Genomic DNA, 16,899 nt, shown 5'->3' on the forward strand with positions numbered 1-16,899 from the left:
CGCGCTAGCGTATCTAGTCTTCTATATATATCTAAACCTAGCCTTTAGCCGGCTGCTACAGCGCGCTAGCGTATCTAGGCTTCTATATATATCTAAACCCAGCCTTTAGCCGGCTGCTACAGCGCGCTAGCGTATCTAGTCTTCTATACATATCTAAGGTCTGAAGCAGCAGCACAGGCTTACTAATCTACTGAAGATTCAGTCGATCGGAGTGTGATATCCCAACTGGAGTAGAATAAGCTTTTTCAACAGTTTATGCGACCAAGAAATAAACAACTTTTTATATATATATATATATATATATATATATATATATATATATATATATATATATATATATATATATATATATATATATATATATATATATATTCTAACTCTGGTTTGATATCTATTATTCAGGTCTGGACGAGTTATCGTCATTGACTTTGTGTTCAACATGCTAGGAGGAGCCGTAAACCCCAAACAGAAAGAAGAACATGGTAGTAGCTGCTAGTTTCCCGTCCAAGTGGTTTTTGTAAGTTGGATAAATTATATTGTTTGCTTCCAAGTCAAAGAGAAATCTCGGCATTTTCAGTTATCTCATTCGCTCGATAAATTGTTAAATATGTTGTCGTCCATCGCCTCTTTGCGTGCGCGAAGTGGGAGGAAAATACTGGCTTCCACGTTGTCCATCTTTTTGAAGCCACCACATGCACGAATTCTGACCCGAGTACAGGGTTTGTCTCGACACCGGCCATTCAGGCTTCTCGCACCGACTCCATGCCAGCTGCCCACGGGACTAACTTACAGGTGTCTGTCAGCGTCCTGTCGAGAAGACACCGACCCCCCAGACTCTCTCTCAGTCCGGCCTGACAACGACCGTTTCGGCTCGCTGTCTGCCGACATGGCCTCCAGGAAATTGTTCAGGAAAAGCAGCTCCGGTATCCGTGACCTGCGACACCAAGAAAACGAAGATGAGGAAGCATCTCATCTGAGGCCCGGGAGGAGAAACACGCCGTACTGGTACTTCTTACAGTGCAAGAAGCTGGTTAAAGAGAACAAGGTTGGTGTGGCTGAGCTGGTGTGTCCTGCTAACTTCCCGTGGTGTGTTTTTAAACCTGCGTTGTGCTGTCACAGCTGCAGGAGGCGTTGGAGATGTTCAGCAGAGACATGCTGCAGGGAGAGAGGCTGCAGCCGGAGGAGTACAACTACTCAGTCCTGATCGGAGGCTGTAGTCGAGCTGGACAACTGAAAAAGGCCTTCAAACTCTACAATGATGTAGGGAGGTTTTATTCAGATGCATTCAGTCATAGTTCATTAGCCGCACCTTGCTAAAAAAAATAGTGCATTCTAATACGATGTTCTTGGAGTATATATACATATATATGTACACACAATGCCAGTGAAAAGGTTGGACACACCTTTTCATTCAGTGGTTTTTATTACTTCTAATTATTTTCTGCATTGTAGAGTAATACCAAAGACACCAGATTCATCACTGCATGTTACAGTTTTTGCAACTGCATCTGAGGATACACTCAAAGTTCTTAAAATTTTTATGGATCGACTGACCTTCATGTCTTAAATTAATGATGGACTGTTGTTTCAACCAATTTAAGTAGTTCTTGCCACACTATTGATTCCTGCAGTTGTCAATTCAGCCTATCCACTGTGTACTAACCCTACCTCTGCACCACACAACTGATGGTCTCAGACACATTAAGAATGCAAGTAATTCCACAAATTGACTCCTGATAATGCACACCTATTAATTGAAATCTATTCCAGGAGACACCCTCATGAAGCTGACTGAGAGAATCCCAAATGTGTTCAAAGCTGCCATCAAAGCCAAAGGGGGCTACTTTAAGGAATCTAAAATACAAAGCATATTTGGATTTGTTCAACACTTTTTTGTTTACTACGCAATTCCATATGTGTTCTTACATAGTTTTGATGTCATCAGTATTAATCCACAAAGTAGAAAGCAAAATAAATAAAAACCATTGAATGAGAAGGTGTGTCCAAACTTTTGACTGGTACTGTATGTGTATATACACATACATACAGTATCTAGCGCTTGGGAAATACCAGATGCTTGTAACCCTGCCAGGCCTCTAATAATTTCTAAAACCACTTTCACTTACACTTTACAAACTTCACATAACTGACGTTCACATACAGTCACAACCTGTGCTTCATTTCAAGGGGTCTCAGATCAGAAATATAAAAAATCGGTTAACTGAGTAATATTATAGCATTGGAAGTAGCTGAACCAATATTGTGTGCATGTCACTTCATCTAGAATCTACATACATAGATTTTTTTTTTTAATGCTGACTTTGTTTTTATTCTACAAAAATATGAAATGCTGAGCAATTACTAGGTCTCATAATTGGTCACATAATTACACTGTTCTTAGTTTTAGTCTTAGCTCACGAGTTGTACCTCTAGCTTGCAGTGCCTTACTTTAAAGCCCAATATATCCTTTTTTCTAGAGTTGTGATGAGCATTAACGCATAATCAAAGAGCTTCACAATAATGTAGTTGTTTACGAAATGCAATAATTTGTGTGTCTCTTCCAGATGAAGAAGCGAGGTCTCGAGGCTGGAGATGCGACCTACACGGCACTGTTCAACGCCTGCGCTGAATCGCCTTCAAAACAAGCTGGTCTTCAGCAAGCACTGAAGCTGGAGCAAGAACTCCACCGCAAAAACTGTCCCCTGAGCGCCATCACGTACCACGCTCTTCTCAAGACTCATGCACTCACCAACCACCTCCAAGCTTGTATTCACACAATCAGGGTACAACTGATTCCCCACATATGAATGGGTTTCATGGTAGTTTGGTTCACCGAGCTGTGTTCCCTCTAATCATGGGTTTGTGTATGTTTGCAGGAGATGCTACAGAATGGACATGCTGTGACTCAGGAGACGTTTCACTACCTACTGATGGGCTGCTTGAAGGACAAAGAAATAGGATTCAGACTGGCTCTACAAGTAGGGAGATGATTTAAAAGCACCAACTACATTAGAAAGTAATATTTTTGACATTGAAGAGAAATCTGTCGATCATCAGGATAGTCCAACTGATGCAAGATTTATGAGGCCAGGAACAATGTTTGGGTGCATTCAAAATTTGAATACCTGTAATGAAACAATAATCTTAATATGGATGCAACAATTTCTATGCACTGGTGGCACCCTTAGCAGAAGGCATTATGTTTTTGGGTGGCTTGTCTGTTGTATTTCATATTTAGTGGAATACTGAATTGGTGACAGTAATCTTGGGTGAACCACAGACTAAATTCTGTTTCAAAAGACATGAAGTTAAGCAGAGGACATGGTAAGCTGGCTTGATGCTCCTGTTGCAAACAGTCTCCTCCTTAAAGGTTTTCAAAGCATCAGTGGATCAGCATTGTGGTTATGGCTTCCTCATTGTTTTTCTAAAGGAGAGCAGTGCAGCTGAAAGATGCAACCTGACGTACAGTGGGGAAAATAAGTATTTGATACACTGCCGATTTTGCAAGTTTTCCCACTGACCAAGAATGGAGAAGTCTTTAATATTTGTCGTACGTACACTTCAACTGTGAGAGACGGAATCTAAACATAAAATCCAGAAAATCACATTGTATGATTTTTAAATACTTAATTTGCATTTTATTGCATGAAATAAGTATTTCATCACCTACCAACCAGCAAGAATTGTGGCTCTCATGGACCTGTTAGTTTGTCTTCAAGAAGCAATCCTATTCTTCACTCATTTCCTGTATTAATTGCACATGTTTGAACTTGTCACCTATATAGAAGACACTTGTCCACACATTCAATCAATCTTACTCTAACCTCTCCACCATGGGCAAGACCAAAGAGCTGTCTAAGGACACTGGGGACAAAATTGTAGACCTGCATAAGGCTGAGATGGGCCACAAGACAATAGGCAAGCAGCTTTGTGAGAAGGCAACAACTGTTGGCACAATTATTAGAAAATGGAAGAAACTCAAAATGACTGTCAATCTCCCTCAGCCTGATGCTCCATGCAAGATCTTGCCTTGTTGAGTATCAATTCAATTCAGTTTTATTTATATAGGGTCGGATACAATTCAGATTATCTCAAGACGCTTTACAGAACCCATATGCCTGAACCTCTATCAGTGATCATGAAAAAGTTGAGAGATCAGCCCAGAACTACACAGGAGGTGCTGGTCAATGGCCTGAAGAGAGCTGGGACAGTCTCAAAGGTTATCATTAGTAACACACTACGCTGTCGTTGATTAAAATCCTGCAACACACGCAAGGGTCCCCTGCGCAAGCCAGCAGATGTCCAGGCCCATGTTAAGTTTTGGGCAGTGGTGGCGCAACAGTTAAGTCTCTGGACTACTGATCAGAAGATCAGTGGTTCAAATCCCGATGCTGCCACTGTCGGGCCCTTGAGCAAGGCCTTTAACCCTTCCTGCTCCAGGGGCGCTGTACTATGGCTGACCCTGCACTGTGACCCCGATTGGGATAAGCGAAAAGCAACATTTCACAGTGCTGTAATGTGTTTGTGACAAGTAAAGGCAAATTATTATCAGTCTGCCAATGACCATCTGGATGATCCAGAGGAGGCATGGGAGAAGGTCATGTGGTCAGATGAAACCAAAATAGAACATTGTGGTATAAACTCCACTCACATTGTTTGGAGGAAGAAGAAGGATGAGTACAATCCCAAGAGCACCATCCCAACCGTGAAGAGCATGTGGGTGGAAGCATCATGCTGTGGGGGTGCTGGTGCTTTTTTGCCAAGGTGAAAGGACAACTCCACCATATTGAGGGGAGGATGGATGGGGCCAAGTATCGCAAGATTTTGGGCAACAACCTCCTTCCCTCAGGCAGAGCATTGAGGATGGGTTATACCTTCTAGCATGACAATGACCCAAAACACACAGCCAGGGCAAGTAAGGGCTGGCTCCGTAAGAAGCATTTCAAGGTCCTGGAGTGGTCTAGCTGGTCTCTAGCCCTGAATCCAATAGAAAGTCTTTGGAGGGAGTTGAAACTCCATGTTGCCCAGCAACAGCCCTGAAACCTGAAAGATCTGGAGAAGATCTGTATGGAGGAGTGGGCCAAAATCCCTGCTGCAGTGTGTGCAAACCTGGTCAAGAGCTACAGGAAATGTCTGACCTCTGTAATTGTAAGCAAAGGTTGTGGTACCTCATATGAAGTTCTATTTTTCTATTGTATCAAATACTTATTTCATGCAATAAAATGCTAATTAATTATTTAAAAATCATACAATGTGATTTTCTGGATTTTTTTGTTTATACTTTGTTTCTCCCAGTTAAAGTGTACCTACAAAAAAATGACAGACCTCTCCATTCTTTGTAAGTGGGAACACTTGCAAAATCAGCATTGTATCAAATACTTATTTTCCCCCACTGTATCATTTGTGACCCACCAGACAGTCATTGCACTCTCCCACAGGTCCTGGAAAACCTGAAAAACCTGGAAAATGATTGACCAATTTTCCAGTCATGGAAAGCATAAGGAAAATGAGAAAAAAAGGTCAAATGTCCTGGAAACGGTTGTTATCCTGGAAACATATTTATCCTCCCCATGTCAATGCAAACGGGTTAGAAGTTATGTGCATGCATGTCTGTTGTCAGCTTATCTTCTGGGCAACATTAAGGCTGGTAGAGTCACGCCCCACATGATGCTATCAGCCAATCAAATTTGCATTCCTGCTTCGAGCAGTTCTGCAATCCAGCTCTTCCAATTGACTTTGTCATTACGTTTAGCGACTTTTCAGACCCCGTTAAGGACTTACCGCCTAGAGACAAAACTAGTGACTATAAGTTGAAAATTGTCGCTAGTGTTGATCCACGAATGTGAGGGTTTTCTCTGCCGTGGGCGGCCACTGGCTCCTCTCTGTCCTACATCGATATTTTAGTTATATTTATAAAAATTTATGATTTGCTTGGGTATTTTGGCAGTGATTTTGATTTTAATTATGTTTGAGAAATGCAGGTGCCACATGTGTAAAAAAAAATCTGAGTTGTGCAGTAAACTGACATGAGACAAAGGAAATTGTTTTTCAGTGATTTATTGAAAATATACAAATATTTTTAAATGAATTGCACCAGAGAAAGTTGAGTTGGAAATTACCCAGTTGAACACTGTAACTCCAGTTTGTCATGCTAGTGAAGTGCTACGCTGTAATCTATTTGCATTATTCTATGATACATTTGTCAGAATTATTTTTCATAGATAAATTATAGCCATAGATTGCACATCAAATGTCTGAGTAATAAATATAGAAACAATCTGGGTAAATGCACGGTACAACTGTAGTAAAGAACACTTCCAAAGAATGAGGGGGATGGGAATGTATTAGTGTATGACGTGACAACGTGTCTGTAGCGGCTGAAAATGTCCTGGAAAAGTCCTGGAAAATAATTTTAGGGAAAGAGTGGGAACCCTGACAGTGTGACTCAGAACTTACAATGATGTTATCACACACTGTCAACAACTTTAATAACTGTTAAAGTATCTTAACTGTCAATGTTCACTTCAGGTGTGGCGCCAGATGTTGCAGTCAGGAATGATTCCAGACACAAAGAACTATAACTTGCTCTTGAGAATTGCCAGAGATTGTGGGATTGGCGACACCGGTTTGGCCACTGACGTTCTGCTGAGGGACTGTGAGATTCGGAAACAGAGGACAGGTGTGTCAGAGTCCAGGTGCAAGGACATAATAGACATTGACCTACTGGAGAGGCAGTTGTGTTTCCAGCCTGATCCACAAAGTGACACTCAGCAGGACAGCAGACACCGTGAGGAGTTCAACAGCAGACAGGATTCAACCTATATGATGCCAATCAGAAAAAAAGAAAACACCTCCCTCCCTGTGAACATACCAGCAGATTCCACTGCCCCTAACCTATTGGACCTTTTTGAAGGAAAAAGCAGTGACGTGATCTCCCTCGGCACTGTAGACGGAGCATGTGATAGACTGGCCCTCATCGGTGGTGCTGAAGGTTTCCTGGAGAAGATGGCAGCAAAGGGACTCAGTCCAGACCTCAGAACTCTGACCCTGCTGGCTGACATGATGGAGCCAGGCTACCAGTGTCTGCAGGCGTTGTTAAAGGTCGCCAAACAACATCAGTTGAAGCTTGATGCTGTGTTCTTTAACTCAGTGATTCGCAAAGCAGCAAAAGCTAGTGACCTGGAAGGAGCAAAGGTAAACATGCAAATATGCTCTCATTTCTCACGCTTAGTATTAAATAGCTATGATAGAATTGGTTGAATGTAGAACACTTTCTGCATTTAACCAAAACAAAAAGCTGTGTCCTCATCACTCTTCATACTCTGCAATACAGTATTCATTTTAGCTGGTCTCTCTTGAAGAAAGAGGAACAATGAAAGCTGTCTGTGGAAAGAATGCAGGCATGTGAGAGACCAAATAATCAATTACCAAATGTATCCACACCACTGCAAACATCCGGAGATTGTTTTTCTTGTAACCCATCAAAGAACTTTAAGTGTGTGTTTAGGTTTATGACACGCTTCTTTCTTTCCAGGCTGTGCTGAGTGTAATGCGACAGTGGAATTTGAAGGTGGACATACAGACATTTGGATGTCTTGCATTAGGCTGTGAGCAAGAGAAGGATGGCCTTCAGCTGCTGAAAGACATGGCGGTGACAAAAAACTAACCATAATGTATACACCGATCAGGCATAACATTAAAACCATCTGCCTAATATTATATCGTTCCCCCTTATGTGGTCCAAAGGCCTCTGAACCATTGGACCTGGACCGGAGGACCTCTCAGGGTGTCCTATGCTGTCTGGCACCAGGACGTTGGCAGTGGGTCCTTTGGGTACTGTGGGTAGTGCAGCAGGCCTCTGGGAATCTAACTTGTTCCTGGATCCTGTTGATGCTTGATCAGAATGGGGTCTAGGAAGTTCGGAGGTCAAATCAACATCTGGGCGATTGTCATATTCCCCAAGATGTTCCTGATTGGTGGATGTTTTTGCGATGTGGTGGGGTGCATTTTCCTGTGGGGGGACGTTTAGGATTCCCATTTGCAAGCGGGAGTATGCTTGTTCTGAGACATTTATTTTGGTGTCTTAAGTCTCATCAACACGGACACCAAAATCCAAGGTTTTCCAGCAATGTGATCAGTGTTATTCACTTCACCTGTCAATGGTCTTAATGTTGTGGCTGATCGATGTGTGTGTATATATATATATATATATATATATATATATATATATATATATATATATATATATATATATATATATATATATATATATAAAAATAAAAAATTATTATATATATATTATTATATATTAATTTTATTCAGGATATGAATTGTGCCAGTTCCTTTTTTTAACATAACAAAAGCAACTACAATGACAACAGTATTTTAAGTATGAGAAGTAATACAAGTAGTTGAAAGATGTGTCAGCTTAGCACACTTGGATCTTCGTTTTTTCCACAGGAGGCAGGATTGAGACCCAACATCCATGTGTTCTCTGCTCTAATTGGCCGAGCAAGTCGGAGACTGGATTACGTCTACCTGAAAACAATCCTGAAGACCATGAGTGACATGGGAGTGTGTCCTAATGAGGTCATCATCAGACAGCTGGAGTTTGCTGCACAGTATCCTCCCAACTATAACAAGGTGAGCATACATGCAGCACCTGAGGGCACAAGAAGCTCCAACCAGTCAGTCAAACTTTTCACCACAATTAGGGCTGCAGCTATTGATTGTTTAAATAATCAAGTACTCTATTGATTATTCTGATGATTAATTGAGTAATCGGCTCTTCCTGCTGCTCACTGTTTTTGTCTCTGTCTTTCTCCTTGTCCATTTTGCATTTCGCGCTTGACTTGCACGTTACAGCATCAAAAGTGGACATGAGCACACTGTGTAACAGAAATAACTGTCTGGGCAGAACATGGGCATATATCCACGCCATATCGTGCATATATAGTATAGTATATAGTGGATTAAACAAAGCTTCAAGGCATTTTAGTAATCAGATTACTCGAGGAATCATTTCAGCCCTACTCACAACATCTGATTTTTAGTGTGGCCAATGTTATCACATCATCTATAGAAATGTTTAAAAACAATGGAATCAGTCAAGTTCAATTGATTATTTTGTGTTTTGTCTTTTTTTAATGCAAATTAGTCACACTCAAAAATAACGTGTAGGGAGGCTGAGATAGTCTGTAACTGTACTGTGTGTTGTCAGTGTCAACCAGATGCTCACTGGTACTGGATTGTTTTTGATATTATCCTATGTGTATTATTAGGGTCCGAGCACCAAAGGTGCGAAGACCCTATTGGAATGCAAGGAATTATTTATTGTTCTTTTCCGGAGTTTTGAATTGCACTTTTGGCGGCCTTAACATACCCCAAAACGCGTGAAACTTTGCACGCACATCAACTCATCAACTGGCAGAGTGTTTCATCCACAGCTACAAAATTTTGACAGACTCTGTTGTTGTCAAAATGGAACATAAACTGACATGGGCCATTCCGCGTCAACTCAGTGAAGGTGGTTACTTGATGACTTCAGAATCTCTTGAAACTTGGTAGGAATGATCTTTGGCATTTGACACTGACATGCCAATTTTCTATAGTAGAAATTCCAATATTTTCATAGGGTTACACAACATGGAAGGATATTGAACATTGACACATAAGTGAATGATCCTTCCATCTCTTACTATCCCAAATTTTATCAGCCTACCCATGATTCAAGACGTCTACTAACTTGGGCTGAAAGGGTTCTTCAAGTTATTTGAGTAATTTGATTACTAAAATTCCTCAAGGCAAAATTCTCTAAGTCGAGGCTTCATTTAATCCACTACATACTAGACACCAGGTCACTAACTGGTGGACCATGGTCCAAGTCCGGACCCAGACTTCATCCTATACAGACTATAAGTTATAACGGGATTTTAAATTTGACGGGACGCTTCTATTTTTATCGGCACAGTTTTTGTAGTCTTTAGGGCATTTATCAGATCAGAGGTTGAACTACGAAGACAGTTTGACATAAACTTCCTTTGTATCAGTCGGCTCTACAAAAACTAAAACTTCCAACAGAGTTAATAGGTATGAAGGTGGTTTTCAACTTTCTTTGTTAACGCGCACTAACTGCTTGAAACTCATCCACACAAACAGGAGCACAAACGCCTCATTTTGACTCATTTTGCACACAAAATGAACCGACCGTGTTCAGCAGCTTCAGTCAACAGGTTGTTTTAATGGAGAACAATGAGGAATAGAAAAGTTTATGACGATAACAAGCTGTGACTGTAAATTATGTAAGATAGGAATGCTGGTAGAAAACTGTTAAATACAGTATACACACGTGGACAAAATTGTTGGTACCCCTCAGTTAATGAAAGAAAAACCCACAATGGTCACAGAAATAATTTGAATCTGACAAAAGTAACAATAAATAAAAATTCTATGAAACTTAACCAATGAAAATCAGGCATTGCTTTTGAACCGTGGTTCAACAGAATTATTTTAAAAAATAAACTCATGAAACAGGCCTGGACAAAAATTATGGTACCCCTAGAAAAGACTGAAAATAATGTGATCATAAGGACATGTTCAATGTTTTTGTGATTTCAGCATCACAACCTAAATACATGTGGAGTTCCCATGGCTTTAGTTTTAGTTGACTCCCCCTGTCCTGTACTATGCTATCTATCAGTCCCTGCAGGATTTCGCGGGTGTTCTTCAAGATTGTTGCAGCCCAAAATGCCCAAATTCATGGCAGCTTTTCTAAAAAATTGTGATGTAAGTTGCAATATTTTCAGCGTATTTGTTGCAATAAAATTGTGGGAGACAGTGACAGTTACTAAAAAGATGCATTTTTTCAGGTTTTAGAACATGTTTCAACATTTTAATTGACAATATTAAATGTTGAAACATTTACACCCATTTACACAAAAGCTCGAATACAACTGTGGGAAATTAGCACCAGCCAGATACTGGTTTAACACAAAGTGGTTGGTACATTTAAGGCACAAAATGAAAATTTACTATTGAATGAATCACATTTGGACATACCCGTCAGTGGCAATTTCCTATCGTAGCGCACGAGTATTCTCACACACACACACACACGCGCGCACACGCTCACAGCTTGTCACGTCAATTAACAAGAAAAGCACTCAGAGAGCGCAGTACTCCGCCCAGACTGTTCATTTCCTGATCTTCCGCTGACCACAGGTGTATTATTCATATGTACATCATACACGGGTACCGAATCGTGTGACCTAAATATGTAACGGGCGGCGGGAATTGATGGGACTCGGAAACACCCCCACAATTTAATCAATTGTTCCTTGACAAGTCCACAGTGGTGGATTTGTAGTAGGATTGCAATCATGTGATCGTCTGCAGGCCGCTGAGGTGGTGTTCACTTGTTGTCATGCCTACCGTGCCGCTATCAGATGCCTTGCCACTATCTCAATGGGAAATCCTTAACAAATTCGTGGATGCAGGCTATAAGCCGTATCACTGCCAAAATCAAATCACTTGGTCCTTGTGTCATTTCTGACCTTCCTTTAAAATGTCATCCAAATCCGTTGGTCCAATTTTGAGTAATGTTGGTAATGATTCACATATGCTGATTGTCACATAACTCCACCAAGTTCCTTGGTAGAGTAATTAATCTAACTTACCTTCATTCTTTCAGTGCTCCAACAGATCTGGATGCAACAGCTTCCCTCACGGTGATTTGGTCTGTGGTCTGCTCGTTTCAGCCATTCTCCTAATATGTTTTGCAGTAGAGAAGTGTTTGTCAATCGATAATTTTTTTGTATTCCACTACAATATTGCACGGGGTGCAAAACAGTTTACCTCCGCATTTGTGAAGGACATCAGGAAAATGTTTTGCATGGTCTTTAGCCGTAATTTTTGTTGGTAAATGAGAGACATTAGAATCACACATGCCTGGATTTTCAAATTCGGTGACGTACGCGCATTACGTTTGCTCTGGGGACTGCTATGATTGGCGGAACTCATGGGAAGCTGGCCAAAACTGTGGAAACGTTGCAGGGATTGGACAAAATTGCAAGGCCGCGCACAATTCGCCCATCTTCGCCCCCTGGTGAGTCCAAACATGGATCCCCTGCAGTTTGCGTACCAGCCAGGGATTGGGACGGATGACGCCATCCTCTACCTGCTGCAGAGATCCCTGTCTTACCTGGAGGACACTAGAAACACCATGAGGATGACGTTCTTCGACTTCTCCAGTGCCTTCAATACAATCCAACCCTCACTGCTGAGGGTGAAGATGGAGAGGGCGGGGGTCAGTGACCAGCTGGCTGCATGGAGCATGGACTACCTCACAGACAGACCTCAGTATGTGAGGCTACATACAGTGTGTCTGACGTGGTGGTCTGCAGCATAGGAGCCCCCCAGGGTACAGTACTCTCACCTTTCCTCTACATCCTCTATACATCGGACTTTCGCTACTCCACAGACAGTTGTCATCTCCAGAAGTTCTCCGATGACACTGCCATCATAGGATGTGTGTCAGAGGGGAACGACTGTGAGTACAGGAAAGTCATCATGGACTTTGTGTACTGGTGTGGGCAGAACCACCTCCGAATAAATGCCAGCAAGACATAGGAGATGGTGATTGATTTCCACAGGAAACCCTCATACACTCCACCATTGAACATCCAGGGACTTGACATTGAGAGAGTGAGGACCTACAAGTACCTGGGTGTTCACCTAAATAACAAACTGGACTAGACAGATAACACTGACGCTCTTTATAAGAAGGGTCAGTGTCGTTTATACCTGCTTAGGAGACTTGCATCATTTGGTGTGAGCAGGCCACTGCTGAAGATCTTTTATGACACTGTGGTGGCATCCATGGTCTTCTATGCAGTGGTGTGCTGGGGAGGGGGACGCTCTGAGCATGATAAGAACAGACTAAACAGACTGATTAAAAGAGCAGCTCAGTCTGTTGCTGCCCCCTGGACTCCATGGAGGTGGTGGGAGAGAGGAGGGCTCTGGATAAACTGTCTTCTATCATCAGAAACACCTCCCAGCCTCTGCATCAGACTGTGAACTCTTTAAGAAGCACCTTCAGCAACAGACTGGTACACCCTAAGTGTAAGAAGGTACGTTTCCACAGGTCCTTTATTCCAGCATCAGTCAGACTTTACAATGCTGCATTATACTGGTCGACCTCTATTCCTGCTGCACTTTTTTCCCTCCCATATGCATACCACTTATGTGCAATAACTGTTTCAACCTCATCCTCATGTAAATAGTCTTCTTTAAAAAAAAAATCTTCTGTGTATATAATATTCTCTGCGTTTTTGCACTGTGTAATTTATTCTGTACTGCCTTTACACTATTTTTTCTCCTCGGAGCTGCTGTAACAGTGAACTTTCCCCACTGTGGGATCAATAAAGTTTATCTTAACACACCAACACCAACACATCTGTCACTACACCGACCTGACCACTTTCAAATCACTCACCAAAACGCGCCTGTTCAGATCTGCTTTTAATTTATATTATTAATTTGTTCTTAGAATGTGTTTTATGACTTGTTTTTATGATGTTCCTCTGTTTTAATGTTTGCTGATTTTATAATCTATGTAAAATGTCGTTGAGTATTTTGAAAAGCACTATTATTGTTTTTTTTTTTTTTTTTTTTTTTAAATTCACTTTAGATTATAGATTATTATCCCTTATTAATCCCACGAGGGGAAATTCTGATTTTCGCATCTCTCCCCAATTGGGGGAGTCAGAGTGATGGGTCAGCCACAGCACAGCGCCCCCTGGAGCACGAAGGGTTAAGGGCCTTGCTCAAGGGCCCAACAGCGGCCACATCGGGGTTTGGACCTCTGACCTTTGGATCAGTAGTGCAGAGACTTAACCGTTGCGCCACCACTGCCCTCCACTTTTATTTATTTATTTATTTATTTATTTTTTATAGATTATAGCTCAGCTATTTGCAATTTCTGAACAAATCCTGAATATGAGAGGTCTTAAAGACTCTAGGCCATATACTTCAGGAGATATGGACTGTTGAAAGTGGCATCTTGTTCAATTTCCAACTCGCAAGAGATATATTCAAAATTTCCATTGGGTAAAAAATGATGAAAATGTTCAAATTTCAACTAAAGCACTGACTGATGTCACTTTCAGATTGCCAAAGATCATTCCTAGAAAGTGTAAACAGATTCTGAGATGGTCAAGCAACTGACATGCCCTAATCTTGCTAAATTGCCATGGAGTGACTCACTTGGAAGTCAAAACAGGCTACACATAAATAAGAAGTAAACGTCCTAAAGCCAGTGGTGACAGCTTGAAGCGCTTTTTCTCATTTTCGGAACAGTGTTGTTGCTTTGCTTCAGAGTTGTCCATCATTAGTGTCTTTTAAAAGTGGACATGAAACCGTAGATGTAGCTGGCATAATGTACAAGATGGACATTGACTCTAAACACCTTCATAGCTTTAACACTGTCAATGAAACTACATTAAGATAAAAAAGTAATATAAGTTTTAGCCATGTTTAGCCAAGAGTGTAACAGCATTGGATTGATTGGTTATGAAGTCCTACATTAGCTGACTACTGACGGCACTGACAGTAAATAATTTAATGAAAAATTAAGAACTCCAAACTTAAAAGAGATATAAAGATAGTCACTTTCAAATTGCCCCTAGATGTAGAAATTAATTTTATAGTCAGAAAACCAAGGAAAGATTGTCCACTTTTATGCTTTGCCTCTTAAAATCAATTTACTTGTCTTAAGACCTCATTTAATCCAGCACCTTCTTATATCACCTTTCAATTAATGCTCCAACAAGCTCTACCTTTATATGATAACAGGATTCATATTTTTTTCTGTTTTCTCAATCCCAGTACAAGTCCAGAAACAACTACTTGATCCACATAGATGGTTTCCGTGGTTACTACCAGCAGTGGCTGAGAGACATGCCTGCGCATAACGCTGAGGACAAGCAAGCGGAACTACAGGCTGATGCTTCAGTGATGAAAACAAAAGCTCCAGATGGACTGACGGCCCACAAGGACCAGGGAGCAGAGAGGAGATGCAGCTCTCGTAACAGGAACAAGACACGCACCGTGGCAGCTCTGTAGCCGCACTCTTGGAAATATCACCACTATCACCTCTTCTTGTTCCACTGCTTCTCTGTGTTTAGCTTTGGAAGCCTGTGTGGATTTGGGCTGAAGCAGTGGCTCATGGACCTCGCATTGGCCTTTTTCTTGACATTGTAGTATTGTAATTATCAAGGTCAGTTTCAGCTATCAGTACATGATTCCTGAGACATTAAACTTTTTTTCTCCAGAATTTTATTTTATTTTGAACTATCCCAAACCTGATTTTAGTATGATTTGTTGATGAACAGGTTCATAGAGTAAAAAAATTATTTATTGTTTTCCTCAAAGAGGGCTTTCTTAGCAATTGTAAATTTAGCACATATCTATATGCAGGACTAAAGAAGCCTCTTGGATATGAGGTAAAATGTTCTGAGTTTCTTTTAAATGAAATTGTCCAGGATATTCCCTGCCTTATCTGTATTTAGAATTTTATTCCATGGCAAAGAGATGTAGTAGGTTCTATTAAATTGTGACACGGTTATGTTGTTCTAGAAGTGCTGCTTGAAAGTGAAAGTTAAGCTGAAGTTCCTGCCAGCCTGATTCATCTGACTGTGGGAGGAAACTTAGTTGTTTGCTGTTTTCAAATTTCATTTTGTAAGAATCAACAAGAATTCAGTTTTGAGAACTAAAGGGGATGCTTGACAATATCTGTATAGCAATGTGGAATAATAGTACAGTAAGATGCTGTATTTTAATTCATGCTATAAATCAAACATGCTGTTAAACTGATTAGATGAATTTAATCCATTTTGTACTAATTCCCTGAATAAATATTGTCCAAGTGAATTTGATCAGATGCACCCAAATTCTATAAAAAAAAATATGTTATTGATTGGACATTACGAAGAGTTACAATTAAATTAATAGCTAAAACATTCTCCAGAATTATTCCAAAATGGTCTAAATAGTAGGAGGAGAAACCAGCTGGAGGTTCAGGAAGATGTTTCTAGAAACGTCTTCCTGAACCTCAAGCTGGTTTCTCCTGAAACTCCTACCAAATTGAGAATCGTTCAAAAGCCATAAAAGCTACAAAGAGAAATAAAAAGTGCTTCAGAATGATGTAGAATTTTTCTAGAACTCCTCCAGAAGCTCCTCCATGGGTCTGTCCAGCAGGAGTCTGGACTTCTGCTGCCCCCTAGTGGACAAAAACATTCAGCCACTGCAGGTTCCAGCCACTAAAACAATCACTAGAACTTCAGCTTCCATTTAGAACCCCGAGGTCGAGTCACAAATGCCTGAAACATCCTGAAACCTGCCGACCTGTTGGCTTCAAAAACCACAAACTGGAATCAGAAAGAATCCCCACATTTCTGCTGGTCCCTGAACGCATCGTGTGGAAATGATCCAGTCTGAGCAGAAACGTTAGACCTTCCAAAAAACACAAATACGAGACACAAAACAAAGAAACAAGACACAAAATGACAAAAACAAGACACAAAACAACGAGACACAAAACGACAAAAACACAACAAAGTCAAGACACAAAATGACAAAACAGAAAAAAACAAGGAAAATAACAAAAATGACAAAAGACAAGATGAAAAAAACAAAAATGAAACACAAAACTACAAAAATAAGACACAAAACGACAACACACAACAACCACAAAAACTAAACACAAAATGATAAAAAAAAGACACAAAATGACGAACAAGACAAAAATGACAAAACTGAGACAACAAATGATAAAAATGAGACACCAAAGTCCAAACCTATGAGAACAAACTGAGTAATTTCTGAGCCACTATGTTTCAGGAA

The 16,899-nt window shown here is 40.7% G+C and overlaps 1 protein-coding gene across 3 annotated transcripts; it reads left to right on the plus strand.

The window, feature by feature from the left end:
* The first annotated feature begins 433 nt into the window (after positions 1 to 433).
* ptcd1 (pentatricopeptide repeat domain 1) lies at positions 434 to 15,927 on the plus strand. 3 transcript variants are annotated; one of them, XM_035958180.2, is made up of 8 exons: positions 434 to 1,045; positions 1,120 to 1,260; positions 2,565 to 2,783; positions 2,877 to 2,978; positions 6,529 to 7,194; positions 7,535 to 7,651; positions 8,461 to 8,643; positions 11,690 to 13,442. In XM_035958180.2, the coding sequence occupies exons 1-8, from the start codon at positions 608 to 610 to the stop codon at positions 11,918 to 11,920; spliced, it is 2,097 nt and encodes a 698-aa protein (XP_035814073.1). In that variant the 5' UTR covers positions 434 to 607; the 3' UTR covers positions 11,921 to 13,442. The 3 variants fall into 3 exon arrangements, with proteins under 3 accessions (XP_035814073.1, XP_023148101.2, XP_023148100.2); XM_023292332.3 differs by lacking the exon at positions 11,690 to 13,442 and adding an exon at positions 14,884 to 15,927 and having other exon boundaries at positions 436 to 1,045; XM_023292333.3 differs by lacking the exons at positions 7,535 to 7,651; positions 11,690 to 13,442 and adding an exon at positions 14,884 to 15,927 and having other exon boundaries at positions 435 to 1,045.
* The last annotated feature ends 972 nt before the right edge of the window (positions 15,928 to 16,899 follow it).

This window comes from Amphiprion ocellaris, chromosome 4 (genome assembly GCF_022539595.1).
Source record: "Amphiprion ocellaris isolate individual 3 ecotype Okinawa chromosome 4, ASM2253959v1, whole genome shotgun sequence".
Taxonomy (NCBI): domain Eukaryota; kingdom Metazoa; phylum Chordata; class Actinopteri; family Pomacentridae; genus Amphiprion; species Amphiprion ocellaris.

Bases quoted from the DNA above. Each gene is read 5' to 3' on its own strand.
- ptcd1 (XM_023292332.3), top strand. From the start codon at position 608: ATGTTGTCGTCCATCGCCTCTTTGCGTGCGCGAAGTGGGAGGAAAATA. The intron at 2,784-2,876 runs GTACAACTGATT...GTATGTTTGCAG, and splicing joins CTTGTATTCACACAATCAGG to GAGATGCTACAGAATGGACA. The intron at 2,979-6,528 runs GTAGGGAGATGA...TGTTCACTTCAG, and splicing joins GATTCAGACTGGCTCTACAA to GTGTGGCGCCAGATGTTGCA.